General features: G+C 39.3%; 1 protein-coding gene across 1 annotated transcript; it reads left to right on the top strand.

The window, feature by feature from the left end:
• Window positions 1-1,081: 1,081 nt before the first annotated feature.
• LOC111994021 (uncharacterized) lies at window positions 1,082-2,017 on the top strand. Its single transcript, XM_024025877.1, has one exon. It carries the CDS (start codon window positions 1,082-1,084, stop codon window positions 2,015-2,017), a length of 936 nt encoding a protein of 311 aa, XP_023881645.1.
• Window positions 2,018-23,877: the final 21,860 nt, after the last annotated feature.

Here is a 23,877-nt window from a genome sequence, read left to right as displayed (position 1 = left end):
ATCCATAGAACCATTATGCCAAGGCCAGAAAATACGCTTGGGTAACGCAGAACCGATATGGGTTGATTTCAAATATGAACGTCTTCCTATATTTTGCTATTGGTGCGGCATGATGGACCACGATGAAAAGGAATGCTTACAGTGGATAAGGAGTAAGGAGTCACTGAAACCGGAGGAAAAACAATTCGGTGTGTGGCTGAGGGCCATACCGGAAAAGACTCAGAAGCCTTAGCGGAGTGAGGCGATGAGTTACGGCGAGTGTAGGGGTGGTAAAGACGTTGACAAGACTGCTGACAGGCTGGCGAGCATTCCAAAGGGGACTACGCAGAGGTGGCAGGGGGCTAGTGGACCGTGGGTAGGTACGTCTAATCTTACCAACGTCAACAGGGATGAAGTGGAGATCACGAGGAAGCTAGAGAATTGTGTTGAGCAGGTAAAGTCGGTTTTAACGCTGGCAGAGGACTTCGAGAAGAAACTTGCAGAGATTGACACAGGAATTCATGGTGGACTTCCCGAAATTGATGAAAGAAGAAGGGACGGTGACTGAAGTGATGGAAAGTAGCTTGGATCAGAGCTATAGTCTCACGCATAGGAAGCTAAATGGGCTTAATGGTGCTGTGAGTAACGGCCCAAATCAGCAGGTCGTTGTGGGCTTAGCTGATGCAAACGGGCCCAATGGGCAACTGAGTAGGGAAAACTTCACTGAACAAGCCCAATCCGAAAATCATCTCTTTTTTGCTTCAGTCAGCCCAACTCCAACTAAAGACACCAACTTTATTAAGTCACAGGGAAGGGGCCCGAAAAAAACAAAAATAAAGCAGTTGGCAAAGGGAAAAGAGAATAGAACAGGGGTGCACCCAAAAGCTGGTATGGCAGCCATAATACCTCGGGACGTAGATATGGAGATTGATAGAGCGGAGGTAGGGAACAAGAGAAGATGTCGTACACCTCTGTTAGAGCTTGAGGAAGAGAATGGGAATAGCAAGAGAGTGAAAGTGGAAGGGGAAGTGAAGATGCTTGGAGAAGTTATGAAACAACTTCTTGGATCGGTGGAGGCTGCTGAGTAGCCCCGCCGGGCACAATGAGTGCCTTAGCCTGGAATTGTAGGGGGCTTGGGAACCCCCTAACAGTTAAAACTCTCCAAAAATTTGTCAAGGAGGAAGATCCCAATTTAGTCTTTCTAATGGAGACTAAATTTAAGTTAACGGAAATGGAAGGAATCAAAAGAAAGATTGAGAGGCAACATGGCCTGGTGGTGCCAAGCCAAAATCGTGGGGGTGGTATAGCTTTACTTTGGAAAAACACACTACAGGTGGAACCTCTGACCTATTCACAGAGGCATATGGATGTGATAGTTATCGAGGGGGGTGGCAGGAAAAGATGGAGGTTTACCGGTTTTTATGGAAACCCGGAGATGTGTAAACGGGAGGAGTCGTTGAACCTGATTAGGAATCTTAGTAAAAGATGTGACCTCCCTTGGGTGATCATGGGAGACTTTAATGAAATTATTCATGCTAATGAGAAAGAGGGGGGAAATGCAAGACCCGAGGGTCAGATGAAGCTGTTTCGGGACACCATTAATAGCTGCGAATTACGTGACTTGGGATACTATGGGTCGGACTTCACATGGAGTCATAGACTTGGCACAAAAGGGTGGGTCCGGGAACGTTTGGATAGAGCCTTTGTTTCAACTGACTCGACAGTGATGTTCCCTACAAATAAACTATTCCATGTGGCAAATTCTGTGTTTGACCACAGCATGTTGATTCTCAAGAATGCAAAACCAACCAGACGAACAAAAAAGAGGACAATGCTATTTAGATTTGAGTCGATGTGGCTGAGAGATGATAGATGCTCTGTGGTGGTAACTGATGCTTGGGAAAGAGGAAGAATTGGGGGGAAGGAATGGCCGCTTCATCATTGCTTGGAGGAGTGTCGTGCTTCACTAGCCGAGTGGAATAAAAACTCTTTTGGCCATGTTGGCAAACAAAATTCCGAGTTGCAAAAGAAGCTCTAGTTGCTGGAAAATATGAAGGGTGGTGGACTGAACTTGGAGGACATTCATACCATGAAAATGGAGTTGAATAAGTGGCTGTTTGTGGAGGAAGACAAGTGGCATCAACGGTCCCGAAACAATTGGCTGAGTGTTGGCGATAAGAATACCACTTTTTTCCACACAAAAGCTTCTAACCGGCAGCAAAGAAACTCTATAAATAAGGTGTTGGACTCTGCTAATACTTGGCAGGAGGATGAGGAACAAATAAGCAGAACCTTTCTTGACTATTATGAACAGCTGTTTACTTCATCGCGGCCAGTTATGGAGGAGGAGCTAATTGAGGCCATCCACACAAAAGTCACAGATAGGATGAATGCTTCCTTGCTTAGAAATTTTAATGCACAGGAGGTGGAGAAAGCTCTTCAGTAGATGCACCCCTTAAAAGCGCTCAGTCCAGATAGTATGCCTTCCCTATTTTACCAACATTTCTGGCCTACAGTTAAATCTATTGTCATTACTACTGTTTTAGACTTTCTTAACTATGGAACTGCTCTACCACATTTTAACGATACCCACATTGTGCTAATCCCTAAGACTAAGAATTCAGAAAGGGTCACTGATTACAGGCCTATTAGCTTATGCAATGTGGCATATAAGCTAGCTTCCAAGGTGGTGGCAAATAGAATGAAATTTGTCTTGCAGGAGATTGTTTGTGAGAATCAGAGCGCTTTTGTGGCAGAGAGGCTTATCACCGATAATGTGCTTGTGGCCCATGAATGATGACCCACATAAGTAAAAAAAAGAAGGGTAAATGTGGTGAAATGGCTCTAAAACTCGACATGAGCAAGGCCTATGACTGAGTTGAATGGGTCTGCCTACAACAGATAATGGAAAGGTTGGGGTTTCATGCTGACTGGATTTCCATAGTGATGAGATGTGTGTCTTCGGTTACCTATGCAGTGAGAATCAACGGACAACCTTATGGTAAGATTCAGCCAACCCGGGGGCTGAGGCAAGGAGACCCGCTGTCTCCTTACCTCTTTCTCATTTGTGCCGAGGGCCTCTCTGCACTCCTACATAATGCAGTTCAGCTGAAAAAGCTCAAAGGGGTGGCTGCCTCAGCAAAGGGACCGAAAATTTCACACCTTTTTTTCGCCGATGACAGTATTATTTTTGGGAGGGCAACAAGGGAGGATGCTACTGAGATTCAGCGGTTGCTACAAGTCTACGAAGTCTCTTCGGGCCAGCAGCTAAATAGAAACAAGACTTCACTATTTTTCAGCCCCAACACGAATGATGGGATTAGAGAAGATGTGAAAACCATGTTCGGTGCCCAGGTGATCAAACCCTATGAAACCTACCTCGGTTTACCCTCTCTGGTTGGAAGATCCAAGTCCAATACTTTTGCTCAATTGAAACAGAGAGTGGCGAACAAAGTGTCTGGCTGGAAGGAAAAATTATTAACTGGTGCTGGCAAAGAAATCTTGATCAAGGCAGTCACACAAGCGGTGCCGTCTTACACCATGAACTGTTTTCTCCTGCCAAACAATCTATGCGAGGAATTAACCAGAATGACTAGACAATTTTGGTGGGGCCAAGCGAATAAGGAGAGGAAATTGGCTTGGTTAAGATGGGAGAAGTTGTGCATGCCAAAAGATAGAGGGGGGTTGGGTTTTCGTGATTTGAAACTCTTCAATTTAGCTCTCCTAGCGAAGCAGGGATGGAGGCTGCAAACAAACACCTCCTCCCTGTTCAGCAGAGTATTTAGAGCTAAATATTTTCCTCATAGTAGTTTTGTGGATGCAGACTTAGGAAGAAACCCGTCCTATGCGTGGAGGAGCCTTATGGCTGCACAAGGGGTGGTGCGAAATGGTAGTAGATGGCAGGTGGGTGATGGAGGGAACATTAGAGTATGGTGCGACAAATGGGTGCCAAGACCGAGTACTTACATGGTGGTTACTCCAGAAAAGCCAAATTCACAGGTTGCTGTGGTCAAGGATCTCATAAACAGAGAGGTATTTGATGGGATGTGGGGTTGGTCAAACAATGCTTTAATGCCGAGGATGCTTCAGCTATTTTGGGTATTTCGTTAAGCTTGACTGGTCGACGGGATAGGCTGGTTTGGGCTGCTAATAAGTCTGGGAAATTTTCGGTAAAGTCGGCTTACGCATTAGCCTATGAGGAAAGGTTTGAACAAAACAGGGGAGATTGCTCAAATGGCTTAATGGTCAAACGAGTGTGGAGTTGTATCTGGCAGCTGAAACTCTCTCACAAGCTACGACACTTTGCATGGAAAGCTAGCCGGAATATCCTTGCTACCAAGGACAACCTTATCCGAAGAAGAATTACCGAGGATGATGCTTGTGTCTTGTGTGGGCAACCTAAGGAAACAACGTGCCACCTGCTATGGTTCTGCAAGCATGCCCGTGAGATTTGGGAATCCAGCAAGCTTGTTCTTCCATTCGTCATTGACCAATCTTGGACTTTCTTAGATATTATACAGTGTCTGCAAAACTGGGAAACAACTCAGCCCAGTCTGTTGGAGAAGACCATATCGGTTTGCTGGGGAATATGGAGAGACCGAAATGAAAGAAGAACGGGAGGCCTAGGCAAACCGGGGCGAGTGATCTTGAAGTCCGCCCTGAATCTTGTGGAGGAGTACTGCGCCACAAATGAAGTTAGACAGAGAGTTATTTTAGGTGGGGGTCTATCAACAATATGGAAGTCACCTGACATGGGAAGATACAAAGTGAATGTTAACGGTGCAGTTTTCAAACATAGGAAAAAAGCGGGAATTGGTGTGGTGATCAGAGATGAAGCTGGAGAGGTAGTTGTAGCCTTAAGCAAGATCGTGAATACACCGTTAGGGGCTGTAGAGATCGAAGCAAAAGCAGTGGAGGCCGGGGTCTCTTTTGCAAGGGACGTGGGTATTAGGGAGGCGGTGATTGAAGGCGACTCGTTGATCATTTGCAAGGCACTCCAAGGAGCTGGGGATACGCCTTCTTCCATCCAAAATGTGCTGGCAGAAACTCTGGAAATAGCCACAAGCTTTAGGTGGTTTTCTTTCTCTCATGTGAAAAGATAGGGAAATGTCCCTGCTCACTTGTTAGCGCAGTATGCTAAAGAGCTTGAGAACTATGTAGTTTGGCTAGAGGAATGTCCTAGCCTTTTAGAGCATGCGTGTGCTCATGACATGTCTGTAGTTTCTCACTCTTGATTTATTAGTAATATTCAGTATTTCCTATAAAAAAAAAAAAAAAGATGAAATAGATACAAACACAAACATAGCATGCCAACATAGAGTGAGAAAGAGTGTTAATTTAGTGTTTGTTTCTTAAGAAAGTTTAAGAAAAATTGAATTAGTTGCTGTAAAATTTTTTTTCTTTCAATCTTTAAAATTAATTTTTTTTTCTTTTTTTTTTTTTGAATTTTTTCAGTTTAACTTAATTTTTTATTAATTAAAATGCTGACATGTCATTTTTTAAAGTCAAATTAATTTTTTTTAATATTATTTTATAAGTTATGTCAGTATCGCACTCCATTTTTTAAGTAGGATTTTTTGGTTAATGGGCTGATAGTAAAAATCAAAATAGATGTGATTTTCTATTTTTTGGGACTGAAATTGTTGCAAAATCAAATTAAGGATCAAAATAAGATTAGGCCCAAAATGTAGTTCATATAAAAGAGCACACAACCATTTAATTTTCACAACTGCTTTAGTAAGAACTTTGTACTCTGCCTCAGTGCTTGACCAAATCACAATCTTTTGCTTTTTACAGTCCCATGAAATGAGACTGTCACTGAGAAAAACACAAAAAACCGCAGTGGAGCATCGATTATCACGACATCCAGCCCAATTAACGTCAGAAAAGACATGTAAATAATTGAATCTAGAGTGTTTCAGCTAAAAACCATAGTGAATGGTTTGTTTAGATAATGCAAGAGGCGTTTGAAAGATTGTGAGTGAATGTATGGGGGGTGATGCATATATTGGGATAGTTTATTCATAGTGAAATTCAGGGGCGTAGCTACGTGTAAGGGTCCAAAATTTTGAAATTTTTTGAAACATATATATATATATATATATGTAAGGACTCAATTTGGGTTGACCCTGAGTGATGGGTTTTCAGCCCAATAAGCCCAAACAATAAATTTATAGAGAGTGGGTTGAGAGGTTTAGGTGCTGGCCGTCAATCACCATGCATGAACTTTTCTTATAAAAAATGCTAAGAGTTTCTTTACAAATGGGGGAATGCTCCTCGGCCTGTGGCCGAGGAGGCCTGATTGTTCTCTCTCTTTTTTTCCCCCCCCTTTTTACTTTACTAGCTTTTCTTTTATAGTTTTCATCTTCCTATCCCCTCCTTCCATCTGTTGATCATCTATTTGCCTTTCTTCTGGCCGTCCGTCCCATTAAAGGCCTTATCGGTACTCAAGTGGTTCACTCTGATCAACGTTATCCTGCCAAGGGGTTACCTCTCCATCAATGCGGCCAGGGGGGTTAGTTGAATGCATTAAATGTGAGAGTGACAGCTTACTTTGGGGTTAGTCTCTCCCCAAAATCACTTTTGTCAGGCCGAGGATAAGGTGGTCCTCAGCGTGAATTGGAAAAAAGGCTTTCCCCCACCTTAGCCCTGAATAGCCTGTGCTCCTCGGCATGGGCCTTGGGCCTGTTACATGATGGGCCGAGGTTATCAGGCCCATGGGCCCCACAATAGCCCCTCAAAACTCTGCTACACGTTCCCTTGGACGGGGAGGAGGGTTTTGATACCTACGAGTCCATTGGACGAATCGCCCCACTTCGGTTTGTACTGATGCTGGCGGCTTTTTGACTGCCTGATGCGCGTTTTTAGCGTTTCAAGACTTAATGGGTGCCCACATTAAATTTTGGCGGCACTACGTTTCCCACTTTCAACGGCATGATCTTTTGCTTTTATGAGCAAGTGGTTACATTTGGGGAACCTAAGGGGGAGTATAAATACCTGTTTGAACCGCATGGTTTCATCATTTTTGCGCTTACAATTATTGATGCATATAGTTTGAATCTGGTTCGACTTGCACACTATCTGAAGAGTATCGTCGTACTTCTGTAAGTCTTCTTTTTCTAGCAACCCCAAATTTCCTTGATTTAACTCTTCCTTTTCTTTTTTAGAACTTTTAGTTGTCTTTGGGGAATGGGTAAGTTTAAGAAGTTGGTTGAGTTCGATGAGATGATGAACAAATTCATTGTTGACTATGGAATACCCAATAATGTGAATTTGAAGTACTGTGAAGAGGGAGAGTGGTACCTTAGGAGGAGAAAGGGTGAAGTTGTGATCCCGATAGTTGCTTTCGTAGAAGGAGGGATGAGAATCCCTATGAGGCCGATGACCCTTAATTACCTTAGGCATTTTCGCTTGGTTCCTACTCAGTGTTCCGTGAATGTATTTAGGATATTAGGGTGTGTAGATACCCTGAATGAGAAAATGGGGCTGAGACTGACTCACCACGATGTGAATTGGTGTTACAACCTTCATCACCTGAGGGGTAAGACATATTATATGAAGACAAGGGATGATAGGGTTCGTCTTATCCAGTGTCTTCCTGATTCCAATAAGGGGTTGAACCAAGATTTCCTCATAGTGTCGGGAGAGTGGCACGATGGCTTTCATTGCCCAACGGTAGAGGGGGAGCCAGGTAGGGCATCCGAAATACAAGATAATCTAGGTCTCACCATGTTCAAGTTTTATACCTGTATACTCGATTTGGTTAATTAACCATAGGAATTTTGCTTTTCTTTCCACAGATCCACGCGCCTTTGCACGTCATTTCCACCTAGTTAACAAAGCGGATTTGGAAACCGTTCTCAGGTCGGAACTTTTCTTGAACGAACCTGATAACCAAGTCAGAGCTGCTCATAAAATCCTTGGATGCGACCCAGCTCAGACGTCATTCCCAGTTCCGAAGCACGTAATTAGAGCTCGTGACCCTCGGCTTACGCAGATTACCGTGGTGGAGGGCGGTTTTGCTTTTACTAAGGGGTCTTGTATACCTGAAGGCATTCCGCTATCAGGTCCCTCTTCCTCCCGGCAAGTAACGGTGGCCGAGAAAGGACCATCTAAGAAAGCAAGGGAGGTGGTTGAACTGAGTTCTTCCGAGGACGAATATAGTGTGTTTGACTTAGTTGATCAGTCCGAGGATCCTCCCGGTGACCTAGAAGACCCCCATTTGCCCGAAGCCGAACTTCAGTCCATAAGAGTTGGTACTCAGGCTGAGATGGGTTTAAAAAGACAGCCCCAAACCAACCTTCTTGACTTGCTCGAAGGCGGTTCCAAGAAGGATGTATCAGGGGAGTTGCAGACCCAGCCCCCAGCACCTCAGCCCCAGATTCTAACCATGCAAACCAGGTCGTCCCCTGTTCCCACAGTAACAGACCCTCCTACCAAGTCTCATGACCCGAAAAGGAAAAGACTCTCCAAGGGTAAGGAGCCAATGGATGGGAGCAAATCTCATTCTTCGCCCGAGGAGGGTAGGTTTCGCAGGCCTCTGAAGCAACTGAAGCTCGGTGATAAACGGAAGAGCAAGAAGGCCACCCAGCAGTCCGAGGCTCAAGCCTGGCTGCTTGCTGCCATGCTCCATGATTAGCTCCTGATGGATAACGCGTCGATACGGGAGTCTCAAGGAGACGAGGGGGCTCTCGTGGCCGAGGCCCTGGAGAAATCTCTTCTTCTTCCCACCGACATGGTCGAGTTAGAGAAAATGAGTGGGGTAGAGGTTGTCCTCGACCTTAAGAAATATCTAGGCATGGTAGGTCCTTTGACACCTATTCACTTTACTGGCAGGCTATCCAAGCCCTTTTCAGGTTGGGCGAAGAGGTTGATGATCATAGCAATGCCTTAGCGCAAGAACGCGAAAAGTTCCTGGAGGCGGCCAATACTCTTAAGAGATCTGAGGCCGACCTGAAAAAGGCGATCGAGGATCTGGCAGAAATGGTGAAGGCCAGGGATACTGCTGTCTCTGACCTAGCCGTGGTCAGGAAGCAAGCTGAGGATCAAACTAACCGCTTGCAAGATGTTGAGGGTCAATTACAAAAGGCCAAAGAGGACATTACCTATATGAAGGAAAATTTGACCAAGGCAATCCATGAAAAAGGTGTTGCCGAGTATGCCAGGGACGAGGCTGTGAGAGCCAAAGACGAGGCGGTATTTGCGAAAATAGATGCTGAGCGCTCTATGGAAAAGGCAGAGGAGGATGCTTTCGCAGAAGGGGTGGCTAAGACTGAAGCCACCCTTCGGGCTCAAGTTCTTGCAGTGTGCAGGCATTACTGTTCTCAAACCTGGCATGAAGCCCTCAACCAAGCAGGGGTTGATGCCTCCTCTGATCTTAGAAGAGAGGACAGGGTGTACTACCCTACTGCCATTCGCGAGGTTGCACCTGTTGCTCCTGAGGATGGATCCTCATTACCATCGGTTGAAGGTCAAGATATGACCGCCGAGGATACGCCGTTAACTGATCAACCATCCGAGGAAGTTGAGCCCCAGATAGCGTTGGGGGACGTTGTAACCGAGGGTCACGAAGTACCACAAGACGTGGCAAGTCCTCCGACGGACCTTCCGAGATCTAGCCCTTAAGCTTTGGCCCAAGCTTTTTGATTTACTTACTGACTTGATTTGCCTACTGAGTTGAGGAGACTAGTATACGGCATAGGATAGCTTTGTTTATTTCCCTCGTCTTTTTTTCCCCCTTTTTACTTTACTAGCTTTTCTTTTATAGTTTTCATCTTCCTATCCCCTCCTTCCATCTGTTGATCATCTATTTGCCTTTCTTCTGGCCGTCCGTCCCATCAGAGGCCTTATCGGTACTCAAGTGGTTCACTCTGATCAACGTTATCCTGCCAAGGGTTACCTCTCCATCAATGCGGCCAGGGGGGTTAGTTGAATGCATTAAATGTGAGAGTGACAGCTTACTTTGGGGTTAGTCTCTCCCCAAAATCACCTTTGTCAGGCCGAGGATAAGGTGGTCCTCGGCGTGGATTGGAAAAAAGGCTTTCCCCCACCTTAGCCCTGAATAGCCTGTGCTCCTCGGCATGGGCCTTGGGCTTGCTACATGATGGGCCGAGGTTATCAGGCCCATGGGCCCCACAATATATATATATATAATTTTTTTAATTTTTTCAAAATTTAGTCTACAAAAATAAGAGTTGGCCTCCCTAAATATTTGATTTAGTCTAATGATGCTCTTAAAAAAAAATTGGTCTAATAATTATAGAGACATAACATTATTTTTACAATTCTATTTTTTTATTGTAAAATATGCTCTTATATCTGTTAAATATTTGATAAAGTTTGGCACTAAACTATTTGAATCTATATCTTTTTCAACTAGTTATGTGGCAATTAACAAGTCATTGACTCATTAAAAAAATAATGTCACTAAAACTATACATGAAATGTCTTTTTAGTTACTACATAATGGGTTAGAGCAAGATAGCATCAAATATGTTTGAATCTTAACTTATTCCTCCAAGTTTTGGATCATTTATGTTTTTAAAAATTTCATTAGTTCAATTGAAAGATTTTTTACTTTAGTATAAAATTTGATAATTTGTATCGAAAATGAAATTTTTTAAGAATTTCACTATATAAAATAGTAAAAATGAATTTTATTTTATGAAAGATCGCCACCAAACATAATTTTGATTAAAATTACTAAGCTCTTTTTGTTTTTTTTTGGTGTGTGTATATATAACTTATCAAATAAAAAAGTGTGTTTATATAATAAAAAACATGTGTATAAGTGTATGTGGGGGTTGTCTTAATAAATATATTAGAGTTGCAACTTGGCCCCCCAAATGAAAATTCCTGGCTCCGCCCTGGTGAAATTGATGTCAAGACGAATTAGAGATAAATACTGTAGAGCCCCACCAGTGCTTCTGTATAAAGTAACATCATCAAGAGGATCCCCCTCGAATGCAAATAGATTTGTGGATTGAGCCATAGGAGAGCTGATAGGCTTAGCTTCTAACATCTTTGTTTTCTAAGGATGTAATGTTTTTGAGATAATATAATACCTGTATAATTTGACAAAACCTCGACACCAAAAAGAAATTTAAACTGCCTAAATCTTTAATTGTAAAATTAGCCTTTAAATGACAAAGAAGATTATCAATAGTCGAAGGTTGTGAGGTAGAAAGAATAAGTCATCCACATAATCAGAAAATAAATTATGAAGTAGCACTGTGATAAATGAATAAAGAAGTTGTTAGGTTCTAAATATTTAGGTTTAAATGTTTAGAATCATAGTTTATTTGTGTTGGCAAACAAGAACAAAATATGTCTAGTCTATGTGTTAGGCAATCTTAAAGGTGTTGGTTTCAAGCTTCAAGTTCAGTTGGCTGTAGAAAAAGGGAGTACTTTCTGCCTTGCTCAACCGATCGAAAAATTAAACTCGACCGATCAAGAATCGCAAAAATCAGATTCCGTAGAAGTTTTAAACAAGGCCAAGCTCACGAAAACGTTTAGGGTTTCATTCTAACTTCTTTACATATAAAAGGGAAACCCTAACTATGTTTTGGAGACTTTTTGGAAGACTTGTGTGTTACTCTTTGTAAGATATGAGAGGTTTTGTGCCTTCTAACTACATAAGAATCTACCAGAGCAAGATCTACAATCAAGCGTTGGTAGAACCTAGTTGCTATAACAAGATCATTACTGATGGTGATCTAAACCTTTGAGTGGGATCTCAAAGTCAAGGTAAGGGTGTTTGTGTTGCTGTAAATCCAAGAAGAGAAGAAGTTCGTGGATTCGGAGCTTGACGTGGTCGTGTTAATAGTTACTACATGAGGTAACAATAGATTTAGGGCTAAATCTTTTGTAAAAATTCGATTCTCTTATAGTGGATTTACTTTACCTTGAGGATAGTTAGGTCAAATCCTCTCCAGTTTTTACCTTGAAATGATTAGTTTCATCGGTTTTCCTAGGTCATCATATTGTGGTGTTATTTTCTTTTCCACTTTTATGCATGATATGATATATGCTCGTTCAACCTAGATCGAATAATAAACCTAATAATCAACTTGGTTAATTAATTAGTTAAAAAATTGATTTAAGGGGTCTAAACAACAAACAGAAGTATCAAACCTCGAACCCTGAAATCCCAAAGCAAGTAATTGTGAGGAAAGTCGAGAAAACCAAGCTTGAGGGGATTGCTTTAATCAGTAGAGAGCTTTCTTCAACTTACAAATATGATTGGGAAATTAGGGGTGAGCAAAACCTACAGGTTGAGACATATAAACATCTTCAGATAACAATACTTATTGTAGTGGGTTTAATCACTGGACTGAAAGTTTCACCAAAATCCACACCAGGTAGTTGATGAAAACCCTTTATGACAAGTTGAGCTTTGTAGCATTCAATGGTCCCATCGGCACATGATGCTTAATTTTGAATATCCATTTGCAACCAATAACATTGCGACTAGTGTGAGGAGGAATGAGATCCCTAGTTTGATTTTTAAGTAGAGCATCAAACTCAAGATTCATGGCAACAAGCAAATTTGAGTCCTTCACAGCAGATGTATAGCAAGTTGGTTTAGGAAGGGAGACTATCACCATCAACAAGGAGAAAACTTGGGATGGGGTACTAAAAGTGCCATTAATGAATTGTTTAGGCTTGGTAGTATGGTTCTTGGACTGAGTAACCATGCTGTTAAAGGGTGTTGGAAAAGAGTTTTGGGTAGTAGGGACCATAAGGGAATCGTTTGTGGGTAGCAATGAAGGTAGGGTATTTAGAAGAGGAGATGAAGATGTATGTAGAAGGGCCGGATCACAATGTATATTAGGCAATGGTGGGCTAGGAGATGTGGTTGGCTAGCTTGATGGTATTAGTGCTGTAATGCTAAAGTGGGAGGCCCAATGGAGAGTGGAATTTCAGAATAAAGCCCAGTAGATGCCTGTACCTAAAAAGAGACCAAATATGAAATACAAGAAGGCTGATGTTTGTTTGTTTAGACCCTTAAAGCAGATTGTTTAACTTAATATATTAGCCAAGTGATTACTAAGGTTAATTATCCAGATCTAGGTTAAACAATAATAAATCATATCATGCATAGCAGCGGAAAAGTAAATAACACCATGATATGATAACTCAGGAAAACCAATGAAATGAACAATTTTAAGGTAAAAACCTGAGGAGGATTTGAACTAGCTATCCTTAAGGTAAAGCAAATCCACTATAAGAGAATTGAAGTTTTTACAATCAAATTTAACCTTAACTCTATTGCTACCTCAAATAGTAACTTACTGATATGACTACATGCAAGCTCTGAATCCATGAATTTCTTCTCTTCTTGGACTTATTGCAACATAAGCACCTATGCTTGTGACTTTGAGATCCCACTTAAAGGTTTCAGATTAGCTTTACTTGTTAATCTTTGTAGCAGCAACTAAGTTCTACCAATGCTTGATTGTAGATCTTGCTCTGGTAGATGTTTGTGTAGTTGAAATCTTAAACGTTTTCACGAGCTTGAGCCTTATTTTAAAATTTGCAGAATCTGATTTCTATGATTTTTGATTGATCTAATCTAATTTTCGATTGATTGAGCTTGGCAGATTTTGACTCTTCTTTTCTGTAGTTAGCTCGAACTTGAAGCTTGAAACACATATCTTTAAGCAATGCCTAATACATAGACTAGATATGTTTTGTTCTCGGTTTGCCAACACATACAAAATAGAATTTTAAACATTTAATCCTAAATTTTTAAAACCTAATAGTTGAGAACCTGGTGAGACTGGTTGAGCAAAGGGAAATTTTGTTTCTTAAAAAAGAACATCATATGAGATGTAGACATGATTAGAGGGAAGATGCAGACATTTATAACCTTTGTGAGGTAAACTATAACCAAGAAAGACATATTCAATTGAGTGTGGTTGACGTTTGTGAGAATTATAAGGCCTTTAATTATGCTAACATGCATAGTTAAAAATGTTAGGNAAACAGAAGTATCAAACCTCGAACCCTGAAATCCCAAAGCAAGTAATTGTGAGGAAAGTCGAGAAAACCAAGCTTGAGGGGATTGCTTTAATCAGTAGAGAGCTTTCTTCAACTTACAAATATGATTGGGAAATTAGGGGTGAGCAAAACCTACAGGTTGAGACATATAAACATCTTCAGATAACAATACTTATTGTAGTGGGTTTAATCACTGGACTGAAAGTTTCACCAAAATCCACACCAGGTAGTTGATGAAAACCCTTTATGACAAGTTGAGCTTTGTAGCATTCAATGGTCCCATCGGCACATGATGCTTAATTTTGAATATCCATTTGCAACCAATAACATTGCGACTAGTGTGAGGAGGAATGAGATCCCTAGTTTGATTTTTAAGTAGAGCATCAAACTCAAGATTCATGGCAACAAGCAAATTTGAGTCCTTCACAGCAGATGTATAGCAAGTTGGTTTAGGAAGGGAGACTATCACCATCAACAAGGAGAAAACTTGGGATGGGGTACTAAACAGTGCCATTAATGAATTGTTTAGGCTTGGTAGTATGGTTCTTGGACTGAGTAACCATGCTGTTAAAGGGTGTTGGAAAAGAGTTTTGGGTAGTAGGGACCATAAGGGAATCGTTTGTGGGTAGCAATGAAGGTAGGGTATTTAGAAGAGGAGATGAAGATGTATGTAGAAGGGCCGGATCACAATGTATATTAGGCAATGGTGGGCTAGGAGATGTGGTTGGCTAGCTTGATGGTATTAGTGGCTGTAATGCTAAAGTGGGAGGCCCAATGGAGAGTGGAATTTCAGAATAAAGCCCAGTAGATGCCTGTACCTAAAAAGAGACCAAATATGAAATACAAGAAGGCTGATGTTTGTTTGTTTAGACCCCTTAAAGCAGATTGTTTAACTTAATATATTAGCCAAGTGATTACTAAGGTTAATTATCCAGATCTAGGTTAAACAATAATAAATCATATCATGCATAGCAGCGGAAAAGTAAATAACACCATGATATGATAACTCAGGAAAACCAATGAAATGAACAATTTTAAGGTAAAAACCTGAGGAGGATTTGAACTAGCTATCCTTAAGGTAAAGCAAATCCACTATAAGAGAATTGAAGTTTTTACAATCAAATTTAACCTTAACTCTATTGCTACCTCAAATAGTAACTTACTGATATGACTACATGCAAGCTCTGAATCCATGAATTTCTTCTCTTCTTGGACTTATTGCAACATAAGCACCTATGCTTGTGACTTTGAGATCCCACTTAAAGGTTTCAGATTAGCTTTACTTGTTAATCTTTGTAGCAGCAACTAAGTTCTACCAATGCTTGATTGTAGATCTTGCTCTGGTAGATGTTTGTGTAGTTGAAATCTTAAACGTTTTCACGAGCTTGAGCCTTATTTTAAAATTTGCAGAATCTGATTTCTATGATTTTTGATTGATCTAATCTAATTTTCGATTGATTGAGCTTGGCAGATTTTGACTCTTCTTTTCTGTAGTTAGCTCGAACTTGAAGCTTGAAACACATATCTTTAAGCAATGCCTAATACATAGACTAGATATGTTTTGTTCTCGGTTTGCCAACACATACAAAATAGAATTTTAAACATTTAATCCTAAATTTTTAAAACCTAATAGTTGAGAACCTGGTGAGACTGGTTGAGCAAAGGGAAATTTTGTTTCTTAAAAAAGAACATCATATGAGATGTAGACATGATTAGAGGGAAGATGCAGACATTTATAACCTTTGTGAGGTAAACTATAACCAAGAAAGACATATTCAATTGAGTGTGGTTGACGTTTGTGAGAATTATAAGGCCTTTAATTATGCTAACATGCATAGTTAAAAATGTTAGGTTCTAAAGATTTAGGAATTGATGTATTTAGAACTCTAATTTGTATTGTTGGCAAACCATGGTCAAAACAGGTTATTTAGTCTTGTTTAGACTTGCTCAAAGTTGGTCTTTCATGTAAAGTTGGAATCGAGTGGCTGCAAGATGCATTGGTGCATTTCGGCCTGGCTTGATCGATCGAAGGAAAGGTTCGATCAAAAGAATCTCGAGCAGAATGTTTTTCTACAGAAAATTTCAGCTCAGCCCTAACTCATTAAACGTTTTGGGTTTTCTGTTTTTACCCTAGGTATATAAAGAAAAACCCTAGCCACGTTTTTAGAGTTGCTCCAGTTGAGTTCTTGCTCATACTTTTCTGTTTTGTGTAAATCTCTTGTGAGATCTAAAGGAGTTTGCTTTTACACAAAGCTTAGGGTTTTCAAGGTAGAGATTACTTCAACATCTTGATGATCAACTTGGTTGCTACCATTGAAGCTTAAAGAATATTAAGGATGGTGCTTGTAGCTGATTGGAGAATCCAAGAAAGAAGGAGTCCGTGGATTCGGAGCTTGTACGTGGTTGTGTCAGTAAGTTCTACTGGTGGGTAGCATTAGGAAGTCAAACGGGGAGCTTGTAGTCCTTCTGTATGAACTTCGATTCTTTCACATAGTGGATTCAGGTTTACTTTGAGGATAACTAGGTCAAATCCTCTCCAGGTTTTTACCGTGTGGTTTCCTAGGTGATCATATCTTGTGTTATTTATTTTTCCGCTGCTTTATATTCTTGATATGATTGTTTGATTGTTTTAACCTAGAATTGCATAATTTGACTAAGTAACAACTTGGCTAATTAACTAGGCTACTCAATCTGGTTGTGTTTTAAGGGGTCTAAATTTCTAACAAGTGGTATCAGAGCGAGTAGCTCTTCTTGTTGTAGATCTTTTGATCTAAGAGCTGATCCTTGACCCCTGTTATCATGGATAATTTGAGGTGTCTTTCTGCTCATGCTTCTGCTGATTTTATTGATGCCTGTGATGTTTTGTATAAAAATGACACTATTGTTTCTATTGATTTTTTTGATACTTTTGAAACTCTTCGTAAGAAATTATCTAAATCTTTGAAAATTGCTAAGAAATTTAAAGAAGAGTTAAAATTGGCTAATCTTGAAAAAGATGAATTGATTGTGAGATTAGATGAATCTAATAAAAAGAATGAATTTTTTAAAAATCAAATTTTCTCTCGAGATGAGAAGATGAAAAGCTTGGAATAAGAGTCAGTTGAATCTAAAACTAAAATTGAAAATTTGACTAGTACCAAGCCTGTTGTTGATAACAGAAATGTTTCTGTTTCTCTTTAGTCTAAGACTGAGAAAGTTTATATCCCTCATTTCAAGAGGAATAATAAAGAGAAGGCTTATTTTGCTAGGTTAGACAAAGGTAAAAGTTTTGATGTTAACGCTGAAATTTCTAAACCTATGTCTAAACCTGCTGCTAGTGTGCAAAAGAAATCTGTTTTTGTGCCTACCTGTCACCTTTGTGGTGTTGTTGGTCATATTAGACCAAATTGTTCTTTGTTAAGGCAAAAACCTAAATCTGAGACTAGACTTGTTGTTAGGAATACTGATGTTCCTAAATTTGTTCCTGTTTGCCACTTTTGTGGTGTTTCTAGTCACATTCGTCCTAATTGTCATAAATTGAAATTTAAGCATTCTGTATGTCAATCTAGAATATGTAATGATATTTCTCCTGCCATAAGTCCATATAAATTGTTTCATATTCTTTTGAAAAATTTGAGCTTGTTGGCTTGTGAAAAGAATTTGCAGGATTTTAGTCTCTCTCAGAAGATTGGTGTAATCCCTCAAATATACTCTGTTTCTCATGGATTTTCACCTATAAAGCCGAAGACTCGTGCTAGATGGGTGAGAAAATATTCTCCAAGGTGAGTGTTGCTGACTTGTCCCTGTTTTAATTCTTTCAATTGTTTGTAGACATGTCTTATTTTTGTTTTTGGTTGTTTTGTTTTTTAGGTTTTTTTTTTAATAAAAAAAAAATCCAAAAACATTGAAAAATTTCAAAAAGAAAAAAAAAATTTATTTTGTGTCTAGTTTTATTTTTCTTGAGGATTACATGAGTTATGATATCTCTCTCTTGATTTAGAACATGCTTGATATTGTGGAGAAACTTGAATAGTTTGTACTAAACTATTTTTGATTTTGTGTGAGTATGTACTAATTTGTACATGTACTCAAGGGTTAATTAAGAAATTGATATTTCTTGTTTGTGTGCCCTCTATAGCTTAGTTTTGCACTATCATGCATTGCTTTTGCATTGTTCATTTAGCATAATATGTGCTTTTTACTTTTGGTCATAAATTTTCTTTTAGAACCAAAAGGATTTTTGTGTTTTGTATTTCACATCTTGGATTTATAATCAAGAATTGGCCATATTATCTTTACATAACAAGTTTATGTACCTTGTTTAGTTTTGATGCACTTATTTATTGCACTTTACTAGTTGAAGTTTTGTAGTGCATGTTGTGTGGGAAAGATGTTTATGGTGTTTATCACTTTGTCTTAATCTTGAAGTCACATGTTATTTGACTGTCGGACTTGATCCTTTTGAGAAAGGCATAAATAACCATCTCACCACTGTTCACTAGCCAATCATGAATACCTTAGTGCATATCATAAGATTCTGTGCTCAAGAAAGTGTAGCACATGCACAAAAAAAACATAAGGTGATGCCTCGGCTTAATTGCTTAATGCTTAAAATTGGTGTGTACTATTAGGCTTGATGCCATCTCACATAATTAAAATTGGTGTGTACTATTAGACTTGATGCCATTTCACATAACTATGAGGCAAAAATACAAGAAACTTACATGATTGCAAGCTTTTGTTCTAGGAGATGTGGGAGTTATATGATTTAACTCTTTAGGTGATAGTCTCTTTTAAATTCTATGTGATGAATTTTGTAGACTTTGTGATTGATTACTATTCACATATCACCTCACATGTATCTCACGCTTTTGCTAGTTGCACACACTACACAAGTTACTCTTTGCTAAACTTGGTACATTATATTGTGTGTGATTTTGTTGTGGCCATCCAAGATTAAAAAATTCCTTAATTTTAATGCAAAATGTGTATAATGTTTGCGCTTTGAGGACAAATTGATTGAAAATCTTGATTTTGGAATATCTGGGTTAAATTCAAGTGTTTTTGGAAAACTTTTCGTCTCATACTCATGCATTTTTTATAAAACAATGTGCTTTGAGGAGTTTCTTCATTAAAATGCTCTATTTTCAAAAGTCTGATTTTTTCAGACTTTCAATCGATCGAACTTGTTTTTCGATCAATCAAAATTGCAATTAAAATTTTTGGTTTGAGTTTACCTGACTCGATTGATGTTCGATCGATTCTCGATCAATCAAAACTGAAAAATTTTCAATTTCCATGTTTTTGACCAAATTTTTTTTGCATCATTTGTGTTTAGGATTCACATGCATTGCATTGATTTTTGTATCCATCTTTTGCAGTCATATCTCTCATTGTTTTCACACATAACATGCATACACTTTGCTAAATTGAGTACTCAACTTGATTTAAAAATTGATTGATTAATTTTTGAGTTTTGTACATTCTAGTATATGCTATTTCTTATGTGTGAACTGTAGAAAATATATTTCTTAAGAGATATGATGGATAATTAATGTGCAAATATTTTCACTACTCATGCAACTGTTTATAGGTCACATAATGCCATGTTTTCATTTTATTGAAAGAGAGAATATTTTTTCTTCATGTGTATCCTCACCCTAGTTTTTAACTTTGGTTTGTGTGTTTTTAACTTTGGTCTTACTGGTAAGGATGTCCTTGATCCTGTTGGTGATGTTGCTGCTGCTGCTGATTTCCCCCCCTCCTTTATTTTTCCCTATACTGTTTTTCCTAAAACTTGTTTTTTTTTTTCCTATTTTTATAGGGGGAGAAGCTTGTTTTTTAAACCTTGGTTGTTCATAGGGGGAGGTGTCTCTATTTTATATAGAGTTGAATTGTTTTGTGTCCCCTTCCTTCTCTATTTTCTCTTATCCTTTGTTGCGTATGTTGACTGTTTACTCTTTGTATGAGTTGTCTTTGTCAATACGTGACAAAAAGGGGGAGATTTATTTGAAATGTAGGAATATGTGTGGAAAATACAAGAATGTTATGTTTAGGGGGAGTTAACATTGTTTTTGATGTATCTAACTTAGGGGGAGAGTTAGTTTGCATATTTTTTGATTTACTGTTTTTCTGTCACACATACGTTTATGCGTTTTGCTTAATGTTTTAGGAAATATACAGGTTGATTCAATTAAGCTGCTGTCTATACTTGTAACTAATGGATAGTAGTTAGGTTGGATTTGTTGTTATGAGCATTATTCTTGTAAAGGGCTTTTTAATTGTAAACTTTGAGCTTAGTGTTTGTGTTTTGTCACGGATTGCCAAAGGGGAAGTTTGTTAGGTTTTAAAGATTTAGGATTTTATGTATTTAGAACTCTAATTTGTATTATTGGCAAACCATAATCAAAACAAGTTGTTTAGTCTTGTTTAGGCTTACTCAAAGTTATGTCTTTCATGTAAAGTTGGAATCAAGTGGCTGCAGAAGTATTAGTTACTTTCGGTCTGGCTCGATCGATCGAAGGTTAGACTAGATCGATCGAAAGTCGGCCAGATTGCGTTTTCTGCAGAGTTCTAGCTCAGCCCAAATTCTACTTAAACGTCTTGGGGTTCAAGTAAAACACTCTTATATATAAGGAAAACCCTAGAACATTTTTAAGACTTTGTAGAGAGAGATTAGAGTGCCTCTTGTGCCTCCTTTTATTTTTTAGGGTTTTGTACCCAAACCACTCTAAGTCTTTGTTGCTCATATTTGCGGTTTATATGAATCTCTTGTAAGATCCTTGAGGAGTTTTCCTTCACATAAGCTTAGGGTTTTCAAGGTAGAAATATTATCTACATCTTGATGATCAACAAGGTTACTGCCATTGGAGCTTAAAGAATAACAAGCGTAGGTGCTTGTATCTTGATTGGAGAATCCAAGAAAAAAAGAGTCCGTGGATTCGGAACTTACACGTGGTCGTGTCAGTAAGTTCTACTGGTGGGTAACATTAGGAAGTCAAGCAAGGAGCTTGTAGTCCTTTTGTATGAACTTCGATTCTTTCGCATAGTGGATTCAGGTTTACCTTGAGGATAGTTAGGTAAAATCCTCCCCAGGTTTTTTATCGGTTTGGTTTTCCTGGGTGATCATATCTTTTGTTATTTATTTTTCCGCTGCTTTATATTCTTGATATGATTGTTTGATTGTTTTAACCTAGAATTGCATAATTTGACTGAGTAACAACTTGGCTAATTAACAAGGCTACTCAATCTGGTTGTATTTTGAGGGGTCTAAATTTCTAACACTCATGAAACACAACATCCCTAGAAATAAAAACTGAATGAAATTGAAGATCAAACTCTTTATAACCCTTCACATTAAAAGGAAAACCAAGGAAAACACACCTCCTAGCTCTAGGAGAAAACTCAGACCTAGTTTGAGCAATAGTAGAAGCAAAAAACTCAACCAAAAACTTTCAAATGATCATAGCGAGGAGGTTGTTTAAAAAGAAGCTCATAAGGACTTTTATTATTTAATAAGGGTGAAGGTAATTTGTTAATCAAATAAGCAGCAATAAGGATACAATCACCCCAAAATTGAATAGGAATATGGACTGAAAATGTAAAGATCTAGCTACAGAGAGAAGGTGTTGATGTTTTCTCTCCACAATAAAGTTTTGTTTTGGAGTGTAAACACAATTATGTTGGTGTACAATGTCATTGGAACTATAAAAAGTTGGCATATTAAATTCCATAGAATTATCTATTCTTAAGGACTTGATTTTGCATCCAAACTGTGTAAGAACCATAGAATAGAAAGAAGTGACAAGAGACCTAACTTCAAACTTGGATTTCATTGAGTATACCCAAGTTGCTCTGGTTGCATCATCAACCATAGTTAGGAAATACTTGAAACCATTCAAAGTGGGTGTAGAATAAGGTCCCCAGACATCTAAATGAACCAAATCAAAAGCACAAGCACTGAGTTTATTATTGTAAGGAAACGGAAAACGTTTTTGTTTGGCCTAAGGGCAAACATTACAAAGATTATTACAAAAAAGGAAAGATATGACTCAAAGCTTGTAGCTTAGAATCTGATAGGTGGACTAATCTTGCATGCTAGAGTGAAGAAAGAGAACTATGTGATGTTGCAGCAAAAAAAGGATGGAAAACACCACCCAATTTGATATTGGCTAAGAAATCAACAAGACCAGTACAAGATGCTTACTGGAAACTGTCACACTGTAACAGGTATAGACCATTGTTGATGCCCACTTTGGCAAGGAGGCCCAGTAATAGAAAGAAGCCCAACAATATAGGAGAGAATAAAGTAGAAGAATTAGCAATTTGAGAAGAAAACTATCAAGCCCAAATGACAGGAATAATGGTCCATAGGCCTATGAAATAGTAAAAAGGTCTTAAAGAAAGCAAGTGGGCCCAAAGGAGCCCAAAGAAAGAAGTAGTAAACTCACGGGCATTATGAGAAAACAAAAGCAAGCAAAAAGGGGCTGAAGGAGCCCAAAGGAAGGAACTAAGTAAATGGGGTTGGGAGAAAAGCCTATAAACCTCGAAAGTAAAGGATATGGTAATTTGGGCCGAGAATGCCCAAAACACTTAGCGAAAGCCCATGGGAATGAAGGATTGGAATAGGCCAGGGATGCCCAAGGAAATGAAATGAGTCGAGGATGCCCAAAGGAATAAAATGGGCCAAGGAAGCTCCAAAGTGATGAAATGGGAAAAGGAAACCCAAAATAACGTGAGTACAAACCCAATGATACTACTAGGTTACTAGAACTAAGCAAAAAGAAAGTGTACAGCAGGCCCAAAAGAGGCCCAGCAAGCACAAGTCAAATGATAGCATGGCAAAAACAACAAGGCGACATGGCAAAAGTGTCAACCGACCCACAAAGAAGACAAGGGTTGGATTGAAGAAGGAAAGGCCCATGCCCAAGCAAAACCCAGCCCAAGGAGAAAGCAAGATATAAAGAATGAAGACCCAGTAACTCATTCACGCCACAAAAAGTTAAGAATGAGTGGCCAAATAGGCAGTAAAGACCAAACAAGCCCCCAGGCCATGGCAAATGCATAAACGGCAGACAAGCCTTAGACTCACATGGAAGTGGAGCTTACACAAGGCTCAAGCATCTCCCACTTGTACCCAGCCAACATAGGAGTGGTAGGCCATAGGTCAGAGGTAAGAAAGGGTACGGTCTGGCGGTGATGAGAAGAGGGAACCTATTCTGGGATTCCCAGTTAAGCTCTTTTGGGAGAAATGTCCTGTTGGAATGACATACTACCCGTTAGAATGACATACTACCCAAAAGAGAGAAAGATAAGCTGGAATCGTTAGGTACATGCCATAGGGGTTAGTAAGAGAGAATGTCCACCCTTATCAAGATGGGAATGTCACAAAGAGTAAGAAAACAAAATAAAACTTTTTTGTCTGGGTATGGAATGTGGCACGACCAGCACAGATAAGTAGTGATGGCTGGGCAGCCGACAAACTAATGGGTGGTCTAGGAATGACACGTATACTAGGATAAAAGCAATTAAGGGGTAAAATAGTAAAAACTCGTCATGGCAGGCAATATAAAAAGGGCCTTAGCCGTGCACAGTAGACACAACAACGGGGGGGAGAGGGGGAGGAGAACAGAAGAAGGGGGAAGGAAAACAGGAGAGATAAAAAAAGAGAAAAACAAGTAAAAAAATGAGTGAAAGATAAGAGAGAAAACAAGAAACTTAGAAATGAAAAAGGAATCAAAAAAAGGAAAAACAGAGAGTGATCAAGAGTGTGACGATGAGCATGGACCAATAGGCTATTCCCTTCTCTCCCTCTAACAACCTACTCTCTAGTGAGGATTAAGGAATTCGAGGATAAGTTATCTAGGCCCATTCTCTCAAAGTGGGCAATTTTTGTAGTAGGACTTTCTTGTGAGATTG

The sequence above is a fragment of the Quercus suber genome, unplaced genomic scaffold (genome assembly GCF_002906115.3).
Source record: "Quercus suber isolate HL8 unplaced genomic scaffold, Cork oak 2.0 scaffold_60, whole genome shotgun sequence".
Taxonomy (NCBI): domain Eukaryota; kingdom Viridiplantae; phylum Streptophyta; class Magnoliopsida; order Fagales; family Fagaceae; genus Quercus; species Quercus suber.
Note: the sequence above shows the minus strand (reverse complement) of the source record. Positions and strands in the feature narration are given on the sequence as shown.